Source organism: Megalops cyprinoides, chromosome 2, assembly GCF_013368585.1.
Source record: "Megalops cyprinoides isolate fMegCyp1 chromosome 2, fMegCyp1.pri, whole genome shotgun sequence".
Classification (NCBI taxonomy): Eukaryota; Metazoa; Chordata; class Actinopteri; order Elopiformes; family Megalopidae; genus Megalops; species Megalops cyprinoides.
Window position 1 is genome coordinate 8,370,238 of NC_050584.1, and position 23,920 is coordinate 8,394,157.

A 23,920-nucleotide genomic window follows, 5' to 3' on the forward strand; every position below is an offset into this window, starting at 1 on the left:
ATTGCTTCTGCATTATGATCTGTATGAACAGTTGCAGACAGTATAATCCCTGGAGGGTTCTTGCAGGGTAGTTTTACTGAGGTTGTCTCAGAGGAGGCTTCAGTGGTCAGTGTGGAAAATCCCCTATGAGTTTCTCCATTTGTAAAAACAACATGACACAATGACCTGACCTCCACTTCAACTTTGCAGCAAGCTGCAAGGAGGACTTGGAGTAAATTGGCTTGCGCTCACAAACCTCTTGTTTTCATCCTTCAAAGGAGAAGATTTGGAGCAGAGATTGCAGTAAAGAGTCTTGTCTTGAGATAAGCAACCTGCATTTGATGTACTCTAATAAAGTGCCATTATCTTGAGAGAAATGCAATGGGCCATATTCAAGCTGCACGAAAGTTTGCGGGACATGTACTCCAGAAATGCTGAGAGTTACTGTGTGTGTGGTTTTCTTACTGATCTCTTCTTTTTCATATCATGCTAAAATAACAGCAGTCTGTCTCCTACCCTTGGAGTGGAAAGGCTTTTTGATTCTTACGAGGAGGTAGACCTCCCAGCCAGATGCAGTCCAGCTGGCAAAGGAGCCACTGCAGAGCGATGTGAGATATCTAATGGGTTCCAAGGTTTGAGACTTGTCACCCCAAAAATGTAGCGAAGGTGATATTTGGAATGTCTTCCTGTCTGAGCTTCACCATTTCCCTCTCTGTAAGACATCAGAGGGTTCTCCCTCCATTGTCTTATGAATGGTCATAAAACTAGGACCTTCACTTACACCCCTCACATTCTACAGTGTGAAACCTGGTGATTGGTTGACTCCCAATCCATGCTGGTCTTATCTACCTTTATAAAACGTGTTGAGGAGAGATTCTGTAAGATTGGAGAGTTTTGCAGGTTTTTGTGTTGACCGCAAAGGGCCTTGCTGTCCCCACATGGTGAGTGTTTCCTTTGTCTTCTGAAGAAGAAGGTGGCAACTGGTGAGAGAAATACCCAGAATTCAAATCTAGGAAGTGTAGGCGGCAGTGTAGCATAGTGGTTAAAGAGCAGGACTTGTAACTGAAAGGTTGCCGGTTCAATCCCCGCTGGGACACTGCTGCTGTACCCTTGGGCAAGGTACTTAACCCGCAGTTGCCTCAGTAAATATCCAGCTGTATAAATGGATAACATTGTAAAGAACTGTAACCTATGTAAGTCGCTTTGGATAAAAGCATCTGCCAAATGAATAAATGTAAATGTAGGAAGCTTGCAATGGAGGACACGGTGAGACTGTGCCAACATCTATTAGGAATTCTAGCTTCAGTGAGAAAATAAGTTAGACCTTAGAAGATCTCTGATCTCATCCAGACCCAGAGCACTGCCTTAGTTCATCAAAGATGGACCACAGATATCAACAGGAGAACTTGGGCTCCTGTAGGACAAAGAGCACGGGATCCAGCCATGACCTGCTCTGACCCCCACAGAAGAGCCAGACCAGTGATCGAGAGATGGTCCAGCCCTAGACAGCATGAAGAGGTGAACTTCTTGCAGCTTCTTGCTGAGCCTCGCTGAGGAGGGTGTCTGACAAAGACTAGTATAACAGCTCAATCTGAAGGATTCTCAATGTCTTTAACTCCCTCTCTCTTTTCTTTTGTAATACTTATTCACTGCACTACTGCGTACATTATATTTTGTAAATATTGTGTTTTCTAATAAGTGCGTTTGCGTTTGTGAAATTTGTCGTCTTGATTACTTATTAAGTTTTGTTACGACCCCGTCTAGGGTGGGGTGAACATAAACCTGATGTCCTCCAACCCCTGCCACCCGACCAACACACTCGCAGGGTTCGCAGGAGGAAAAAACCCCTGGTTCTTGCCCAGATGCCGCTTTTAAAATCTCCCCACCGCGATCCGGCAATTGCACAGTAACCTGGGCAGGGAGCAAGAGGAGGAGAGAGAGAGACACACACACACACATACTGATACGTCCTAGGACGTAACACTCCCACACACAAAAGCGAACATCAATGTTTGTACACAATATGGCACCTAAATAAACCACCACTATCACACAGTAGTAATATTTCGCACCCCAGAAATCACCCAACAATTTTGCGGGATAAAGCGTCTGCCACTACTGAAAGTAAACTGGACGGGCAGCAAGAGGAGGAGAGAGGGACACACACACACATGCACATGCACGCACAAATACATCCTGGGACATCACAGGTTACTCTACAAATTTAACATCCTCTCCTTTCAGGTTAATTCCTCATTTGAACAAATTCTTTAAATGTTTAGTTGAAAATCCTAAACTGGTGCCCCAATAATTTATTACTGACTTTATAGCTTAGGTTTAAAAGGTCCAGCAAATGAACTAGTTAGCAGCATCTGAGATGCAGTGTTCATATTTTTTTTCAATGTTGTAATCTTTTGTGTTTTAGGCGGGGTCTGGGGAATTCTCTCTTATGATGATATGTTGGTTGGTAGGGGGCCCACAGTATTGTTTTTGTCTTTCTCATGCTGCTGTGTGTGTGTCTTTCTGCGGCGTGTCTCATGGCATGTATGTTTGGTTTAGTCTGTCTGAGGGATGCGGAGGACCCAACACAAAGGCTGCATTGCAGTTGTTGTGGTAGGGACATCAGGATTTAGCTCTGTGTTTATTCCACCCTTGGGACTGACGGGAGCCCGAGGACCAGGGTACTTCCTGGATATTTCCTTGCACAATACGGTCTGCCACAGAGGAATGTTAAAGTTTCACAAGTCAGGTTTCTGGCTCTTGAGGTCTGCTCTTATGACAGACAAACCCTTTGTCAACAGCACTGCAGTGTCCCGCTCACTGTTCAGCAGTGGTGACGACAGGACATTCACAATGCAACACATTGGTTTGCCAAAAACCGACTAAACATGAAGTCTCTTTAGCATATGCACTTGGATAAGGCTCTCACTCTTGACTGGAATTTTGTAAAGCACTTTCATAAGGCAGTATTATTTAAGGTAAGGATTCCATTCACTGAAGTGGTATCAGCTCAAAGCATTTATATCACCAATACTGATATCTTCGCTTGGTCCTGTCCCGTGTGTTTATGATAAATTGTGTGAATGCAGGGTTGAAGATTAAAGGAAAATACAGGGGGATGGAAATACCAGGACGGAATAATAGCTCAGATCTATTTTAGAGGATACAAGGATACACTGACTACACTTAGTTGAATTTTGAGTCAGAGTTGGGGTTGCATACTGTAATCAAACAGTAGTCTTTAAAGGCTGGAAGTAAATGGGCTTGGTTTGCTGGTGGGTTTTATGTTAACATAGATATATACACTCTAATAGCTAAAGCCTACTCTATTTTGAAAATGTAAAAAAATGTTCCATGTTTCTCTTTCAGGAGACTGATTTCTTTTGTTTGTGTGTCCCATGGTTGTGTTTGAATCCTGTGTCAACACATTATAAATTATAAGAACGTCATATTAGCAAACTGCCTCTCCTTTGTTTGTGAAGTGCTAGAATAAACACCTATTGAACATGAATTGTGTTTGAAACAGTCAGCATCTTGAAGTCTTTGAGCAAGAATGCTCCACAAAAAATTAATGAGATTATGTATAAAACACCCTTTTGGAGCAGAAAGCCTATTGTCATCTTTGGGTTGAAACTGTGACAAATGAAGTGAGGTCTGTCATCTCCACCTCAAGTGAACAACAGCCCCTCTTCCATTCCAGCTAATTTCTACTCTCTGCGTGTAGAAGCATGAAGTGTGTTACATGCTGCATGTTTGCACTGGTGTTTATGGTGTAAGGACCACCCAAGTAAGAGGGTGAACAGAGGGATCAGGGGATCCCGTGGGATTCTGCTCAGTCTGATTTCTGCACTGTTATTTTAGTGAGCTCCTACTGTAGATTGCAACATAGTGTCAAAACTCTGCTGTGAGTGCATATAGTATGCATATGGTGTCCTCTGAAAGGGCCTTGCTGTAGCCACATGGTGTCTTTCCCTTCTCTTCAGTCGCTAAGCTGAGTGGTCACTCAAAAGAGTTTTACCCTACCAGGGTAAAAAATCCATTAAGCAGAGACTAATCCACAGGCCCACACAAAAACCTTTGCGTGATTCTGGTGTGGAAGCAGGATGTTGTTGTAAATGAATTGATGCTGGCAAACATAGGTTTGAGAGATGTGTTGTGAGAAGGCAATTAGATGCACCCTGCATGCTGTCTGCGTAGTAACTTGATGATCACCAGCTTGGTGTCTTGTGATGCAAGACAAATTTCCTGTGAATGATTACAGTAAAGTGATTAAAGACTATTTAGAGTGGAAGTCAATGTTGTAATTTGTGCCATGTGAAAGCCCTAAAATGGCATGGCACTACTTCAAGTTGTTAGATAATTATGAAGTGGTGCTTGCCTGAACCTGAAATTATGGTTTTTGAGAGTAATCAACCAAAACTGAAAGGGCAGCATTTTTATATGCAAATAAAAGTATGTCCAATTTGGCTAAGACTGGATAAATTAGATAAAAAGGCCAGGCCCATTTCCATACACCATGAACTGTTCAACCCAGTGTGTCTGATATTAGGAAGATATCCTGTTTTACGAGGTATGCACTTCCTCCTTGTAGGGTCCACCTAGATTCTCTCTCTCTAGAGCAGTAGCTGGAAATTTGCAGGCAGTTGTCTGCGTGTTTGCATATTCAAGGATTACAGACCCACTTTTATCCAATTAAGGTGGCTGATGCCCTCTGCCACTACCAAAAGGACTAATAATTTATAATTGCCCAAGGACAGGACATTAAATGAGCAATGTGTGGGTGGATTATATTTTTAGATGCACCACTATGGAAGATAACACATGTGGTTTTATGCTAGTCATTGCAGAACACATCCTTAGGACAATACCCAGTTTGTAATATTCCACAGAGGAGGGTGGTGAGAATTCATTCTGTGCAAGGGAGGTGGCAGGGGACTAAGGCTGTCAAAGTTTGCTTCTCTTTTGTGTGAACAGCTCATTATTCTGCTTGACATTGGTAAAACGATTGTCATACAGGAGATGAAGAGCACAGCATTAACCAACTGAAACAGATATAAACAGAGTAGCTGTGTAAATAATTTCAAGTCTATTTTTTTTCCCTTTTTACTGCAGTTTAAACTACAGTGCAAAAAATAGATAACTAGTTTTGTTATGCTATCTCTGTGAGAATGCTGGGAGGTCGCCACATTGTCTCCCTGCCTGGAGCCCTTATCATTGTGAAGACATTTCCACAGGGGTTGTGTCTGTGTTTGTCATCACGACCTGGCAAAGAGTCAACCTTCTCCCTGGTCTGGAATACAAATCTGCTTGACAAACATCAGGAGTGAGCAGCCAGTCTTAGATCAGACTCCGAAGGGATCTGAGGGACATCCTGGAACAGAATAATAAAATAAGATATTGCAGTGCACAAAACTTCAACTTGAACATTATATGCTGTTCTGTTGCTTGCAAAGAATTTTACTTTGTCTGTCCTGTTGTAGGAGTTTTTGAATGTTTACAGTGTACCAAATTTTTATCCTTTGTCAGTGAGATAGATTGGAAGTTAGCGACATATTTTTGCTTGCATTGATGCTTGATGGACTTTTATCCCCTTGTGGGTAATTTTGGATCATATTTTCAAGCAGCTGGTATTTCCAAGCATTTCAATTTGTCTGACTTTTTCCCCCCTGAAATGCATGACCATAAACAATTGTATTCTACTTTGAGAGTGTAATGTGACATAAACAATTATATTCCACTTTGAATGTGTCAAAAGGTCAATAATGTAATAGTGCGCGTAATATACTTGATAGATGGTTTTCTTCTAACTGAGAACTGCTGTAGACAAATGTTGCAATGTGACCTCTTGTGTGCTGTGTACACTACTGATTGTGCTTTGTGAATGCAGAAGACCTAAGGCTCAGTTTTTGAATTCTTTGATGTCGTGCCATCCATAACAAGAAGTTGGTGGAAGTGGCAAAATCAAATCAGAAAAACAATTTAAAGAAGTGACATATTTAAGTACTTCAAAGTTTTAAAAAGGGCGTTTACATCTGGAATTTATTGAGAGGAAGTAGCCATTGGTTTTTTAAATACAAAAACAAAATTAAGGTAACAGATACATGTAGTATATTAACTTGTTGTGTGAGTATGTGCATTGTTATTCTTAAAAAAGTTTACAGTTGACTTGTTACATATTTGTAATTCTTAATTTATAATTGTTTTTAAATACGTGAAGTGGAATTCAAAGTGGATAGTGGTGTTTTTGAATTATTATTTCTGAATTAGTATTAGTTGGACCTTGTTCTCAAACAACGCTGAATCCTTATAAGAAATTAATGGCAACCATTTCTAAAGACTAATATCAGAAGAAAACTAAAAAAATACACATGCTCATGGTGTTATAGTTGTCAGTCCCACTGGATGGTTTCTCCTGGATATGCATTGTGATTTAGGCCGAGTATGAAACTGAAAATCTAAATATCCACAAAGTGTTTATTCTTCAGGAGCAGTTTGCATGTTCCATTTACTTTGCGTCTACCATTGTCACACGGTACATCATTATATACATTCTATAGCATTGCATTGTTAGCTATGATTAGTTAATATTAAGACATTGTTGTTTACACATCTTGTGTGAAATGCAATTTTCCAGATATACCACATTATACTCCAGGAATTTTGGTGATATAAAAATTATATTTGGGATTTTGAACTTATTGTGAACGTGGAATCACATAATCATCAAATTTCAAATCTGGAATTCTGAACTTAATCAGAACTTCAGCATCGGTGACCTGTGCATGTGTGTTGGATGCAGATGACTATGAATATGCACTTTGAATTGATCCTCAATCACGGTCTGTCTGTTTATTCTACTGCCATCTCATGCAGTTTGTTCTGAACACGTGTCTGCTTGTAAACCATGATTATGGGTAGAATCTTAACCTTTGTGTGCATGCTAGTGTCTTATTCAGAATGTTAGTTTGCAATTTACAGTGCATTAGCTATTCTCAGTTAAATGAAAAACCACATGTCTATAAACATGTTAAATATCACAAAGTCACAAAATGACTGAAACAGTGTCATCACCGGAACGACACTTTGTCTTATGGTCACACTAACTTCATGATATGTGCTGTGATAGAGAGACTCTCACTCAGTGATTTGGTGGTTTAGCAATGAGTAGTAGCCTCAGATTACGCTTCAGAGAATAATCTGCTCTTGACCATAAAGAGGGCAAAAGACACCCAGACGTCTTCAGCTCCACTGAGGACACACATGGTATTAAAATGACTCGAACTGCCAGAGTCCTTAAAATTAACTCGGGGCTTATAACCCCTCCCCCTCTCTTGCCCCCTTATGCTTCAGGGCTAATGGTCAGGTAATGGGAGTGGTGGGGAAGATTTGTGTCTGAATAAATCTGATTAACGGTGCAGCAAATTAGCAAATCACAGTAATCTTTCTCCTCTTGGAACATAGCAGACTGCCACTCCAACCCTTGCACCCACCCAGACATTGATATGTGAAAGCAACCTATAGTCAATTATATAGTCACCTGTGAAAAGCCCTCCCTGCATATTTTGCATAAATATCCTGGCACCATATTGTACAGACATAGTTATATCACATGAATTTAGCTACTCTCCGAAACAGTGTGTTACATCTATAACAACCTGTGGCAGTTATATTGCCATTCATCATTTTTGTTACCATTACATATTTCACTGTGAAGGAAATATCTAAGGGATTATAGAACACTAAATCAAAATGCACAGTTGAATGAGCTAAAGGTTAAAAAAAAACTGGATAGATATCACTATAGCTGCATGCTGTTATACCAATAGTGTAAAATATGTAAACTTTAAACCACACGTTGATTGTTTCTGTGATGTGGTGAAATTAAAGCATCTTCTCAAAGCATGATATTAATATTATCAAAAAAGTTTAAGGTCAGTTCACTGTAACTAAAATTCTTACCACTAATCAGACTAATCCCTAATTGTTCGTGCAAATAATATGAATAACAATATTTCTGTAGCTGTAGTGCTTTGTGTACATGCACACAGATAATGGCCATAATACTTGATTTTAGGAATTACATAGTGAATTTAAGTACACAGTAAATTTAAGTTTGTTTCCTGAAATCTTAGAGATAATAAATTGGTGGAAGTACTAGCAGTTTTAAAAGCATCAAGCAACAATAGATCCTCCTAAAGCTCATTTGCTATGAGAACACCAAAGAATCCTCAATTCTTTAATTCTTTAAATTGTTAACATTTACAATTTTTTCCAACATAATCTGTGATCTATACTTACTCTCATATAAAAAGAAGTTACAAGGTTTTTTATTTTTTTTTTCATTTAAAGTCACACACCACCCCAGGCCTTTCCTCAGTTATACAGTACTGCTGCATTTCTGGTCCTTGTTCCTCCCGCACACTGTACGCGCGCCCTCTGCCTGACCTCATTTTTATATCAAGTTAAAAGCTACGCACAGCAATTTGCTTTTCAAGCGCTGGCGAAAAACAAAGCCGGACGCACGAGGGCACGCACCAGACCCAGGGTCAGCGTGCAATGACGCAAAGTCCCTGCTGGACTGCCGCTGAATCCACACTCCCTTGGAGGACTCCCAAAAGCCCACACACGGAACCGTTTATCGGTTGTTTCGGCAGTCAGTTATTAAGCTTTGGCAAAAGACCCTGGTAATGTATCCCCCCCTCTATTCCTCCCCTCCCGTTTCGCTCGTTGTGGAGGAGGCCAAGCAGGGAGAGGGAGACGAGGTGAACAGGAGGAAACGGATTTGCAGGCTGACATGTCTCACTTCAAACCAGTGATTCTCCCTCTACCTTCACTGCCGTTCACACTGTGTTCTGTCAACAGGGTTTGATTTTAGGACTCACTGGCAGTTCAGAATTACCCTGCTGTAAGAGTATTTTGCTGTTGTCCTGGCCTCTGGCATGGGAGGGTCTAACGCTCTCAGTGACTCCAGGAGTGAAACCCTCAGAATAGCCTCGTAATTCTCCTAAGGCCCAGTTCCACTTGTCTTCTTGTGTTGTATTTGTAGGAGCTGGTCTCCTTTGTCAACATGGCAAAGCTTACAAGGGAACAGCTACATCCGCACTGACAAGGCAATGATGAATTCAACTGAAGGATGCGCTTAAGGTCCAGTCCTCGTATAACACAGACGAGGCCGCAGAGAAAGCCTGTAAGCCTTTGAGAGGGCTGGGTGTGAGGCTTCAGTTCAGAACACCCTAATATGTCAGAATTGACCTTTCTTTCAGCCACCGTCATCAGATTCTCTTCCCAGTTAAGCTGTCGATCTGAGCATAAAGAGTACGACCAACCATCTGGGGATTTGAATAGGAAGCTCCCCCATTGAGGCAGTTCTGGACCAGAATGATGAATTAAATTTGGAGCACAACTGCGACGTGCTGCACACAGGCTTTCCAAAACCGGGCCCAGATGAAGCTACAAACATATGCTTCAAATGCTCCTCTAGAGGGTGAGCTCTTCAGTATCTGAGGGATGTTAAATACTTGTAAAAGTGCTCCAGAGTTCCAGCAAATGTCTGGAAGTACTTATTAAATGTGCACAATAGCACTTTTGTGCATTGATCATGACATATGTGGGGAACTTGGCTCATTGAAGGTAAGCCTTGACTCAAATACAGTTTTGTGTAACACACCTGTCATTCTGAATGTTTCAATGAAACAGGTATTTATGAATATATGGTTAGCAAATGTTCTGCAAAACAAATGTTGTCAAAACAGTCAGTCAGTTGAAAGTGATTTTGTCTTGGATAAATTCAAGATGGAACATGCAGCATTAATCAGAACAGCCTCCTCTAATTTGAACAAACATAGTTATAGATTACAGCAATACCATGTGCCAGATGCTGACCAGAGAACCCTTTCTTTGAAAAACCCATCTGAATGTTGTGTTTTTCAAAGAAAACATGGAATTGTCAGTTCAGATTTAGAGTCATATAACAATGTCATTTAGGATTCTAAATATGTAGTAGCAATAGGATTTAAGTTGCATTGATCTTAAGTTGCATTTTCTATACTAAGAATACAACTGGTTCTGAGAGAAGCAGTAGAAAAACAGATGAATTTATTTAATGGATCTAATATAGAATGGCAATCACAGTATTAGATATATTTAATGTATTAGAAACGTTCATGATGAGTTGTGGTTACATGACTAATCATAAATTTTGTTAAAAAAGAAAGTGTGCAAGTGTGCATACAATGAATTGTATTGCAATTAGTAGTAATGGTACATTTTGTACACGTTTTTCAAAATTTCAAAATAAAACACCATTTTTGAACTTTAATATTGATTTGATGGCATGTGCAGTATATTTGAACCTGAGACCAGCTTTGGTGGGGGGTGGTGGTGGTGGTGGTGGTGGGGGGGGCGTATGCCAGGTTAGCTCAGATCCTTGGTGAGATTTGCATTGCCATGGGAAACAGAAGGGGCCCATCAGTTTTAATGTGCACCTGGCTAAGCATGTGTTGTTTACACGCAGACTGGACATCTTATCTAGGGAGAGGTAAAAGGGATGGGATTTTTTTGTTTACACCCCAGATGTTGCTCCATGCTTCCTCCCTCTCCCGTGTCTGGAGTTCCTCTATGTGTTCTGACTTCATCGGAGTTGGCTTCAGCAGTCCTAAACCCTGTGATCAATTAAAATGTGACAGGCAGCGGCGCGTGCTGTGGACCCCCAGGTGATTTGTTATATGCGCCACTCGTGTGTCTCGTTTGGAATGGTCTGTGTTAAAGCTGTCCCATCTGTAAAACAGACAACCTGGCTTTGGCCTCTTTTTTTGACACCGCTATTGGGTGTCAATGCAGATGAATCCCTCACTGGATATTTCATCAGATATAGGCATGTGAGGGTCAGCCTCTAGAAACAGGACTTCTGAGATCTACTCTTGAATGCTAAAATGATGCAACACTACCCCACTGGTCCTCAGTCTGTTGGCGGTATTAATATCCATTCACCTATGCTCCACGCTGACTCCAGTAACTCCATAACATCATACTGAGACAATGGAGGCAGGTTCCAAAGCAGGTTCCATTTGTATCATAGCTCCTGCTGTTAATGCCACTGTCATGTCTGAAGAAGCCTGATAACAGAAATAATTGTCATTTCTTTTTCAAATATTCTCTTTCAAGACATGACTACAAAAGTGAGAAGTTAACCTTAACCACAGTGTTCAAATGAGGGGTTTTATTGAGAGCCAGTCTGTAGGATGCCATTTATATATAGTTACCAAGTTGTAACAACATGCACAGCACTAATCAATAACAAAACTCCTGTCTGTACAGTATTATTTAAAGAAAAGTAAAGTATGTGGATTTTGGATATTGACTCATATGTATTACCATCAGTTAGATTCTGATTGCTCATATTGTACCTAACTCTGGCATGAGATAGTGACGCATAAGCATGACATCATCTCACTAGGCACAGCTGTGAACCAGTGCTGGTGATGATGACATTACAGAAAAGGAACAAATGTACTCATCAAAGGACCGATGCCTTTGTTATGCTGGACAGGGTGATAAGTCACTTGCCGTTTTCTAATGTTGTGAGACTTTACAGCTACACATAGTCTGTCAGTAACAGGCCAAGGTACAGGCCAGAACCCCTTGCCAAAATCATGACATCATCTTGCTCCAAATTCAATCATTTTCACACTGCTAGTCCCACCACATCATATTTAGCATATTTAACATTTGTCGTATTTGTCACTGATTGTTTGAAAAGATTACCTATGCCTGTATTTTCCTTAGCCTTCCATATTTGTGTAATGATAACTCAATTGTATTGCCTGGGTGCAATTTATGTGTGTGTAAAAGTTCACTTGTTTAAGACAGCAACACCAAGATAATATATAAATATGAAGAAGTCAGCGGACTGAATATAAAGTGCATGATTATTGTAGCTGATATAGATAATAGCTTTTAGCTTTTATAATTTATTCCAAATTTGTCTTGATTACAGTGCTATTGCAGTGTTTCAGATGTTTCACATTTTTGAATCCCTAGCACTTGCGTATTTTCACTTCAGTTGAATAATTCACATTACCACTCACAATAACTTTCAAACTAAACTAAAATATGTTTCTGGCCTTGATCTTAATGTGACAGCGAGGCACGGGGTCTTGTTATTTCTCCATTTGTCCTTCCAGATACCATCCACCAGCACAGACCTGGATAGGCTGGAAGCTTTACTCAGTTCCCAGGGGTAAAATTATTCATGAACATGTGTTCTGTGCAAGACACAGTTGATTAGCTACCTATACAGCTATTGCTGCATGACCTTGCTGGGTACAGAATTAAACTGCAGAACTGTAGCACTTCAATAGTAGAGTTGTGCGGTTTGGCTTTTGGCAATGCAGCAAATATTGTTTGGGCTACAGTGATTAGTAACTCTGACCAGAGAGAAATCTGACAGATTTATTTTCAAAGTCGTACTGCCAGAGGGGAACCCAAGTGTCTTTTTCTCTCCAGTCTTTTTCTCTTTTCCTTTTTTGTGCACTCTTTCCAGACCCCTTCCTGAGCTGATATTTTGCATGTCTTCCCTGGGTTTCTATTTTTATTGGGGCTTTTGAGTTCCAACACACATGGCTTCAGTGAACTGTAATTGAGGTCTGGTGCCAATTAAGATGTCATCCATGGGCAGTTACAAGTGACCTACTGATTTGGGTCCTTTCGTTTGGGAGTGTGGTATTAGAGGAGCTTTTTTAACCATGGGTCCTGCATTGCTGGCCTTGGGAGTTAAATCAGTTACTGCATTCAGATAGTGCTGTGTGCACCACACCCATGTCCGCCTTGGTCAGTACATGTCCATCTCCAGTGGCCAGTCTAATAAGAATAAGAATAAAATAAGAATAAGAAATACTTTATTAATCCTGAAGGAAATTTGAGTGTCACAATTGCACCGTCCGGCACACATCAAAAACAACAAAAGAATAAATTGAATAAAATAAATAAAGAGGTATAAAATACAACAAATAGAAAGTCTGACCTTATCATCAGCCGCCCCTATATTTCTGTCAATTGTCTTTAAGTCGGATAATCTTGGTGTGTCTGCTGGAGTCACAGAGAGCTAAAAGAAGTGAGAAGAACATTGGCACAAGGGGGGGGCACAATGTCAGTCAGGGTAGATCTCTGTTGGTGAACACGTCTGCACTTAAGGGTCACAACCAAAAATCATCCTCACCAGCTGTTTCTCTCACCTCAGTTTGCACAAGCAGCGGGTCTTTTTCCATTTTAGATGGAATCAGAGCTGTCAGAAAGGTTCAGCTGAGACCACTGAAAGAGACTGGTAGCCAGCTGTTGTAAAATCATAATAAAAAGTCAGTTTTGCAGAAGAGCAATAAAAGGCAAAACCATGAAAATAGGCTAAGAAAGTCACACTTTGTGTGTGTGTGCGTGTGTGTGTGTGTGTGTGTGTGTGTTTAATTGTGTTTTTGCCTTTTCCTTTGTGAAATCAGATAGCAGTTTACTTGAGTAATTAGCAAATATTGCATTGGTGATCTCGCAAGGGGAGGAAGAACAGTGGTACTGCATAAACCCCAGTCTTTTCTAAATTGAGTTTATTCTCAGGAAGTGCTGGTTGTGGACTATGATTTGAAGTCAGCTAAGGGCAAAGTGAAGAAAGGAGAGCAAATGAATTGCTGTATCCGCATGCCATAATGGGTTTGTTAAATAAATGTTGCAGTCAGAAATATTTGCTGACATTTCAATAAATTATACCCAGAATGTACAATGTGAAAAGTATAAGTTGTATTCAAACCACATCTCACAAAGCCAAATCAGAAGAAAATAGATTGGTTTGAGTTACATGATTTCATCTAACTATGTCCAGTGTAAACATAAATATCCAGCAATTCCAGCCAAATCCAGGCTAAATATGGGGTATGTCTGATGTACTAAACAAATAGAAGTAAATTCTGCAACATCTGTCAAGAAAGAAGAGGATTAAATTAACTTTCTTTCAATAGTACATTTGGAGGAAGCTAACCAATCAAGGAGTTACCATAATTTTGCTTTTTGATGCTGATTTATTATTGTTACCAGTTAACCAGTATAGTATTCATGAGTGGATTTAGTGAAATGCAGACTGTTTAGTGTTGTGTAGAACTGTTCAGTTATTGGAGTCCTGAAGTAACAACCATTGGTGTCTACATTTACCACCAAATAAAGGATTTGAGATGTTTTTTTTCCAAATAATCAAACAAACACATTGTTGAATTATCTCATAAAAAACTCAGATGAGATTTGGGGTGCCTTAGAGCCGGGTCTTTTCATTTTTCCACATTTTCAAACATGAAATAATTCAACTGAGGATCCATATCTAGATTGACCATGCAATTCTTTATGAGTGTTTTGTTCCTCTGATGAGTTGCATTTTCCTTCATGCTCTCAGCCTGCCTTTCAAACCCTACTGAGCGGCTCCATTCCACAAATGAATACAGTCTCAAAGAGTAATCGAGTACTGCTCACTCGGCACCCTCAGATATTTTCGATACAATTTATGGAGTCTCACCTCACCTTCACACAGGCACCTTTCATTAGTGCTTAACAAGCTGTCAACATAGTGTTTAACCAGAGGCATTGCTAAAATTCCATTGTGTCCACCAATTAAAAAAAACACTGGCTGGAACCTCTCCCAGTAGAGGCCCAAAGTTTTACTACCCCTCCTACCAATGGCTTATACCCTCAACTACTACAGCACATAAATCTGTGAAATTAGGCTTCCAGTTTCTATGGCTGGAGAGACTGTTCTGTGATGACAACACCGTAGGGGTCTGTGTCTGACTTTGGGTCGGGTTGAAGTTGGTTGGTAACTTCATGCCATGGCAGTTAAAACTCCAAATTCCACAAGTGGGCTATAATCCAGATTTATTGAGCCTTTATGAAGTGGACGTGTGTTTTCTTATGAAGTTGCACAGGCTGTTCTTGTGATGACTGAGTGACAATGGCCTGAATCTACTTTTGTTCCTCTCAAGCAAACTGGCTTATGTAGAATGCAAGCGTTTTGTGATGCAGGGGCCTTTTTTTCAATCATCATTATGAGTTTCCTAATCTGTTAGTCTTTTCAGCACTTTGCTGTGGTTTAGGATCAATCCATTTTTGGTGTAGCCCTTACCCATCATCACTCAGGCAGTGCGTGTAACTGAATCTGCATTGAGTCCTTTCTGTGTGTTCTCTACACGTTCATATCAGAATTAAAGGTCAGTTGAAGGTGTCCAGGCTTGATGCCTGATTTAATTCCTCTCTCTCTCTCTCTCTCTCTCTGGCTTCTGCTTGCCCAGACTCAGACCTGAGCATGCGAACACTGAGCACGCCCAGCCCCGCCCTGATCATGCCGCCCTGCTCCTCCCCATTGTCGCCAACTCTGGTCAATGGCCGTGGGTCCTCCACCTCCTCCTCCTCCATTACCGGGGAGACTGTTGCCATGGTGCATTCCCCACCCGGCAGCCTGCCTCACCTCCAGACGCAATCCCACCCCCCAAAGGACCAACAGACCCCTGTGGACCGCCTCCCCGACCATGCGTTCCTGCAGATCTTCTCCCACCTACCCACCAATCAGCTGTGCCGCTGCGCGCGGGTGTGTCGGCGCTGGTACAACCTGGCGTGGGACCCGCGGCTGTGGAGGACCATCCGGCTGACGGGCGACCTGCTGAACGCCGACCGCTCACTACGGGTGCTGACGCGCCGCCTGTGCCAGGACACGCCCAACGTGTGCCTGATGCTGGAGACGGTGGTGGTCAGCGGCTGCCGGCGGCTCACCGACCGCGGCCTGCACACGGTGGCGCAGTGCTGCCCGGAGCTGCGCCGGCTGGAGGTGGCCGGCTGCTACAACGTCTCCAATGAGGCCGTCTTCGAGGTGGTGTCACGCTGCCCCAACCTGGAGCACCTGGACGTCTCAGGTAACGAATACTGCGGCCCACACTCCATGCCAACAGTTAACGCAAATAATCAGATACTGTTTGCTTTCTGTGGTTTTTAGTGCGACTCCTTCAGTGTATCTATGTTGTGAATCTCAAAGAATACCTTTTTAGCCTGCAGATTAACCAATACCATGTTACAACTGTATATGTTATGAAATTGATTTAAAAGGTAAGAGAATTTTCACAAATAATAATTTCATATATTGCAGGTTATAAAGCATTTCAGTGCCTTTGTTTGGAAACCCCTCGGCAATATTAATATTAACTATATAGGCTAGAATAAATGTTGCAGTCATAAATATTTGCTGACATTTCAATGAACTATACCCAGAATGTACTATGTGAAAAATATAAGCTGTATTCAGACCACATCTCACAAAGCCAAAACGGAAGAATATGGATTGGTTTGAGTTACATGATTTCATCTAACTATGTCCAGTGTAAACATAAATATCCAGTAATTCCAGCCAAATCTAGGCTAAATATGGGGTAATTCCAAATGTACTAAATAAATAGAAGTAAATTCTGCAACATCTGTCAAGAAAGAAGAGGATTAAATTAACTTACTTTCAATAAGAAATTCTGAGGAAATTAACCAATCAAAGAGTTACCATTGTGCTCATCAAAATCAGTATTAACCTGCAGCTTGAGAGAAGGTTACAGGTATAAGTGTGGAATCTGAATTATCTTAAAAATAAGAAGCTTCACAAATGAATAATATGTATGGTGTAAGCTACAGTGCATTATATAAGTTCCCTGAACACGAGCAGCTGTTAAATGAATAAAATGAAATCCTCAAATGCTTCACATCTGAAAGGACCATGGGAAACAATTTCCAGTTAGAGCTCATGAACAATAAAATCCTGTGGAGTATTGATTACAGGACTGATATTAAGGTCCACTTATCCAGATATACAGAACAGAATGTACCAAGTCTTATATAGTATATCGCAAAGATACATGTGTCATTTCCTTGTGTAATGAATATTAGTCTGTCATACTGGCTTCCTTCCAAGTTAGGACATTTTTAATGAGAAAGGGAACATAGTATCTGCAAGGCTTTTAGTTCCCAGCAGAAAGGAGAGGCCTACCTTTTTTGGTTTGAAGCAGGGCCCCGAGTTCAAACAGTGTGAGAAACCCATCTGCTGCTTCCATTAAGGGCACAAAAAGAATGGCATTGATAGACCTGCAGTGGTAACACTAAGTCCATGCCATGGACAAGAAAGGGAGAAGTTATTACTCTTTGTTTTAAAAATAGCTATAATTGCTTGCAGTAGCATTTTAGGCTGTTAATAAAAAATGAAACAAATGGATATTAAACAGTGTAAGCAGAGGAATCTGCAGAAACATCTGGCGGTAGGGGCACTTTCCCATGAATGTTTGAAGTATGAGACATTGTGACAACTCATGCACTACCCAGAGATTGAAACTCAGTAAATCTGACAACTGCTTCATTCACTCCCTCTCCTGGTATTTCATTTCTGACTTTTCTGAGTTTTCTGCTTCACTTAGGTCTTTACAAAATTCTCTTTGAAGCGGCCCAGTGACAGTAATTCATAGGGCTTTCCCTCGTTTAGTGGTCTCCATTTAATCTATCTGCAATGTGCTTTGTACTTGAGTATGAGTAAGAAATTTAGAAAAGTGGCTTTTTATTTAACATTATGAGGTCAGTGGGTGCAGAACTAAATGAAAAACATGGCACAATCAAGAACACTCACTTAAGTTCTTTTGCTCAAAGTTAGACTGAATAGTGGCCAAGATAACACATACGTTATATCTCCAATGTGAAACCCTTGAAGTCCGAAGCTTCTAAACCAAAGGAGGAAGATCTATATGTCTCTTATATACGATCATCTAGTTTGGCTCTAATGAGGTATGTGTCTGTTAGCATGACTGCTTTACAATGTGTTACATGTGGCAAACTCAGATGGAACAGCGTAACAGAGGTGAGGAAAGGCCAGCAGCCAGCCAGACACGATTACGTCATAGCTTGACAGCAGCAGCCCCAAGTGGGAATGTTTGTTAGGCCAGAAAGTGGCTGTGAAATAATAAGGAGCGACAGGTAAGGAACATCTGGAGTGTTTTCCTGAAACTACGAAAGCTCAGAGGTAAAAAAGGTAAAAGGTAAAAAAATCCATGTTCCCTGGTGACCATAAACCTCCTAGATTGTTCCTATATTGACTGTAGTAGACCACTGGCTTCTGTTTTTGCAGTAGATAATCCTACTGATCAAGACACTGAGGGTAAAGTACAGACACCTGTTATGATATTATAATTGGAATAGTACAATAGAAGAGTACTACTGTATAGGCTAACAAAGGAAAATATCAAAACAAGTTCAATAATTGGTTTACCAAATTTTTACTCGAACAAGTGGAGTATCGTGCTCAAAAATGCAACAGCGCTATCCTGAGCTAAAGGATAAGTGCTAAAGCACTAAACCTGAGATTTAAACCAGCCCAGAGTGTGGTATTGTAAACAGTATGACTCAGCATGGAAGTATTTGTGCTACTCTGTGCATGGGTATCTGCTTAGAAAACTAGGTATACTGCAGAAGAATTCAACAATGTTCTGATTCTTGTTCCACCATTCTGTTTTTATGAATGTATTATGGTTTTATTCCCCTTAAAGACATTTTTTCTGTGTTTTAAAAGAATGACATCGTTTCTTTACTTTCTACCCCTCTCCGTTCCCTTTGGTCACATACACCAGCCTGAGATTGCTTCTGTTTTTGGAAGATTACTTTTTAACCCTTATGCCCTAGAGCCCTAATCCTCCCTGTTCCACCTCAGGCTGCTCCAAGGTGACCTGCATCAGCCTGACACGGGAGGTGTCACTCAAGCTGTCCCCCATGCACGGCCAGCAGATCTCCATCCGTTACCTGGACATGACGGACTGCTTCGCCTTGGAGGACGAGGGCCTGCACACCATCGCAGCAAACTGCACCCAGCTGACGCACCTCTACCTGCGCCGCTGCGTGCGCCTGACCGACGAGGCCCTCCGTTACCTGGTTATCTACTGCCCGTCGGTGCGCGAGCTGAGCGTCAGCGACTGCCGCTTCATCAGCGACTTCGGTCTCCGCGAGATCGCTAAACTGGAGGGCCGCCTGCGCTACCTGAGCGTGGCGCACTGCGGCCGCATCACCGACGTGGGCGTGCGATACGTGGCCAAGTACTGCAGCCGGCTGCGCTACCTCAACGCCCGCGGCTGCGAGGGCCTGACGGACCACGGCCTGGAGCACCTGGCCAAGAGCTGCCCCAAGCTCAAGTCGCTGGACATCGGCAAGTGCCCGCTGGTGTCGGACGCCGGGCTGGAGCTGCTGGCCCTCAACTGCTTCAACCTGAAGCGGCTCAGCCTCAAGTCGTGCGAGAGCATCACGGGCCGGGGGCTGCAGGTGGTGGCGGCCAACTGCTTCGACCTGCAGCTGCTCAACGTGCAGGACTGCGACGTGCCGCTGGAGGCGCTGCGCTTCGTCAAGCGCCACTGCAAGCGCTGCGTCATCGAGCACACCAACCCCGCCTTCTTCTGAGAGGGGGGCTGGGGTGGGGGGGGGGGGGGGGGGAGGGGGGGGCATGGGGTCACGTGGGAACAACCTCCCAAAGAAATTTAGTTAAATTCCAGTTATTGGGTGGGTGGTGAATGTGGGAGGGTTGAGGAAATGGTGTGCAATACTCGCCTTTTTTAATATTTGCATGACTGACAAAAAAATGTTGCTGTTATGGATCCACGTTCATTGAAATAAGTATTTATCTAAAAAAGGAGTGTGCTAATATTGGTGCAATTCAATGGTTTATTATTTTACCCATAAGGCCCTGTCTATAAATAATCTCTGCACTGCTATAACTGTACAATAAAGCTATGATGTGCAAGGGCTGTTCTGATAATGAATGGACTGTGCCTCGAAATGAGAATAATGAAATCAAAATGTTCCACAAATAAAAATGCAGATGTATTCTGACTTTTTTGGTAGAGACATTGCTCTTCTTCAACAGGTTTGTTGCAGTTTTGTTCATTTTGATTGTAAATACTTCATACATTAGGGTCCATTCATATAAAGCATCTTATGGAGAAATATTTAAATTTAAGTTAAATTGTTTGTTTTTTTTGTTTTTTTTACAGTGGCATGGTCATCTTTTTGACATAGTGGTTTCTTGAAACCTCTACAAATTAAAATCAGACCTCTACAAAAAATACTATCAAATTAGCACACATATTACGGGATTATCTGGATTCTTTTTTTATGGATTATATAGTTACATCTGTTATCTGTTGCACACTGCCCTTTTATTTTTAGAAAATATCAATTTTTGGTTCAATTTTTTATGACTTCATAACCCAAGGCACAAAATCGATCATTAGAAAGATAAGAACGTTAGCTTTCCTTTGATATGCCTTTCCGATACAAAGAAAAGACTTACAAAAAAGAAACCTTTGCATCCAATCAGTAATTACACATGCTGACTGAAGTGAAAAGCGTATTGTCGAGATCATTAGATACATATCTGAGAGTCCATGTGGGAACTGCACATAGGCTACTCAGATCTGGCTTTTTATTTTAGGTGGTATTTACAGAAATTTGATCAGTATGCAGTGGGTGTGGCAGCCCATCATGAGCAGCGTGATGAGAAATGGCTTTGCAATGTTAGGCATGTTTGTGTATCTGAAATTGTCCCATTTTGTAACCACGCTGACACAAACAATTTTTCATGAAATGTACTCAAATGTCCAAGTACACTATTTACCAGTAGGTATTTGTGCCAGTGAATGCTAAGATAATTTGACAGGTTAATAGGTTAAGTGTTTTTAAACATAGTGCCTGTATTTGGTGGACGCAGTCCCATTTTCTGAGCAACCCTTGTATGTTTATTGAAATCATCAAGCAGAGTAAAGATTGAACAGACAACAACTTACTAGGAAAGTAAGCTGTTGTGATACAGATGGGCAAAGCTTGGGTCTGTTGGACCAATGGCTCCTTTATCCTTCACTGTAGCACTATTCTGTAACTTCATTCTTTTTTGTCAGAGTGCTATTTTCTGCAGGCGTTCTATATAGACCTCTCTCTGTAATATAATGAGTATACAAACCGATTGTCACAAAGAGTACAAATGAATGAACCTCTAAAGCACCAAGAGATGTTTTATCCCTCAGCACAACATCTTCAGCGTACAAATTAGCCCCCTTCATGCAAAAAGGACGTCAATCAGAAGCAAATTTCATTTCAAAAAATGACAATTGTAGCATCTTTGGCCTTATGTTTATGCTTTCATAATGTTGAACTCCCTGGTAATACCAACCTAACTCAACTTCAGTCAGAACCAGTGTGAAGACAGTCAAATTTCCAGTGTTTTTAAACAAATTACAAGCCTCCTTTGCAAGAGTGTTCAAAATCAGTTCAATAACTGTGTGGTAATTTATTTCACTCTCCTCCACTGAACCCATTTGGACCCACAGATCACTTTAAGTTCGACTCACTGCATCTTAGAAGTCACTGAATATATAATGTGGTATAATGATACTACTTCGGTGACTCCAAATCATGGACACTGAACTCTTATGTTCATTCCCAGCATTCATCTGGGAGATGAAATCAGAAATGTGTACATTCCATGTTTGTGTTCAGTGTTAACAGCTAAGTTTTGTTAATGTTAAAAACTGTAATGCTTATTCTATATCTCTTTTCTTCAGAAATCTGTGGTGTCACTTTTATTTGTATGAAGATGCATATATCGCCGCTCAGAACGGTTTGCAGAGAGCCGTGTTCAGTGTTAAATTTTGACAGCTTTCTGTTTTGTCCAACAAAAAGCAGTGTCTGACCACTTGTTGTCAGTTTTAAAGCAACAAGAAAATAAAATGTTAAAACAGCATATGAGATGAGCATGTAAATGTCTTGGAAATGCATTGCTGCTACAATTTTTAAAAATAAATTTCTCGGTAATTCACCTGTATTTTAGCACATCTTGGGATTCCTTATTAACTCATTGAAAAGAATGTGCACTCAGTATTTTACCTCAGGGGTTACAAATGGCAATGGTCCACACATTTTAAACCATGGTGATTAGCTTTCAGTGAATCTAACAGACCACAGAAGGAACAGAATGGGCTAAAATTAGCACCTAACATTCCTCACAAAACAGAAAACAAAAACTGACATGTGTGCAAAAGTTGGAAATGCTATAATTTTATTGGGGACGTGTAGGCACATACATTAAAAATGTATTACAGGTTTGCCGTGGAAATTTTGGAGGTAAATGAGAGAAATGATTTAAGCTGGTGTCTTTAATTCATTTTTGGGTGCTATATATCCTAAAATATTTTTGTAGCATTATGAATATTTCACTCATATTTATCAGACTGAAGCAAAACCTTAGCAGCAAAGCAGCAACAGTGCAACTAATCTATTGCAGCAGTAAGAAAATTGACTCAGGTTTAATTGAATTACAGACATTATTTCAATACTTCTCCACACTTCCAACACATGCTAAAGCATTCGCTGTCTTTTATAACCATATATGGGTGCAAAATATCACCAATTCACATTGAATACTTTAAATTAACCCCAGCGAATGCGACATTTTGAAGTTAAGCTGATTTTACTCTGTGTGCCGGCAGTATGTTTTGATTACCCCTGAACCTAAATTTTATGTTTCCAAAGGTACAATGACAATTATTATAACAAAACTGCATGTTACAATTATTGGTTATCTGTTCAAATTAAAACAATATTTGCACAGGTATCTAATACTGTCACATTTGGTTGGTATGTCACAGAATATTTAGTATGTTGCTCTTAAATATTCTATTGCATAGTACCTACAGCAAAATCTTTAAATTTCTTGCTTGTTAGAGCATGTTTTTTTCTTCTTTTGTTTTCTGAACATAATCCTGTCCGTATGGGAAAAACAAAATTACAAATGTGGAATATTTGTTGTAACACAAGGTGGCGACAAAATCAATTGGTGTTTTAAGGCCATTTGGTAACTGCTTTCACACTTGGAAATAATGTTGTTAGACAAACATGCATTCATTTTCTGTAACTGTGTTATTTTTTAGAGTGCAGGGATAAGGAAGACAGACACCCAACAAGAGGAGGGTGGAAAGGCAGGGCTGCAAGCTGGACAGGACAGGTGTTCATTGGAGGCCACAAGCACGCACATGGGAGCAATTCATAGAAGTTAGTTCGCTTAAAGAGCACCTTTTTGGCCTAAAGGAATGTCCTCATGGCCACAGAGGGACCATATTAACTCTACACAAGTTCCAGCCAAGCACATGTGAGATAGTACTGCCGCCCACCAGCTTTAGTGGACGGCTGATAGTGTTCAATTATAAAATGCTGTATAATCCCTATGAACATGTGTAGTCATTAATACATCAATAGTCACTTTTTTAATACCCACTCTTCAGTGCAGTACAGCACTAGTTCAGGAAAAAAGTAAAAAGCCAAACAGCTTGTAAATAGATTATCTACTTTGTTCTCCATTATCAAGGTGTTTGACGCACCTGCAGCGTCTTCTCATTATTGACATTCAAAGCTGTAAGGATGTCCCTTCCAGGGTTTTCATTTGTGAGGGCTCCTTCTTGTTTTACACTCAGGTGTTAATCTTTCAATTGCACTGATTTGAGACAAACACACACCCTCCCACACACACACACACACACACACACACACACACATATATATAAGTATAGATAGATAGGATAAGATAGGAAACAATAATTTGTTGTTTGTTGTTGGTAGAACAGATGTGGTCAGGTTGCAGCTTGTCATTACCTACCATACACATTTTATTTATTCTTTTTCTATGTCATGTCCTATGTTTGTAAGAAAACACAGTTAGGCGTCCACGCAGCCAGTATTATCCTATAACGTATAAGCCATTAAAGTGTAGCTAATAAGTACTTACAATCACTATTCATTACTTAATAACTGTAAAAATTAACCTAAAACCATCTCATTTTCAAAACATACTTTTGCAGAGTACAAAAGCCAT

At 40.7% G+C, this 23,920-nt stretch overlaps 1 protein-coding gene across 2 annotated transcripts in view; it reads left to right on the forward strand.

Annotated features, from left to right (window-relative positions):
* LOC118773456 (F-box/LRR-repeat protein 7-like) overlaps positions 1–19,461 on the forward strand; it is a 68,306-nt gene extending 48,845 nt beyond the window's left edge. For both annotated transcript variants that reach the window (XM_036522392.1, XM_036522393.1), the window contains 2 exons: positions 15,294–15,911; positions 18,725–19,461. In XM_036522392.1, the coding sequence (XP_036378285.1) occupies positions 15,294–15,911; positions 18,725–19,461 (1,355 nt within the window). The remainder of the gene's footprint in view (positions 1–15,293; positions 15,912–18,724) is intronic.
* Positions 19,462–23,920: the final 4,459 nt, after the last annotated feature.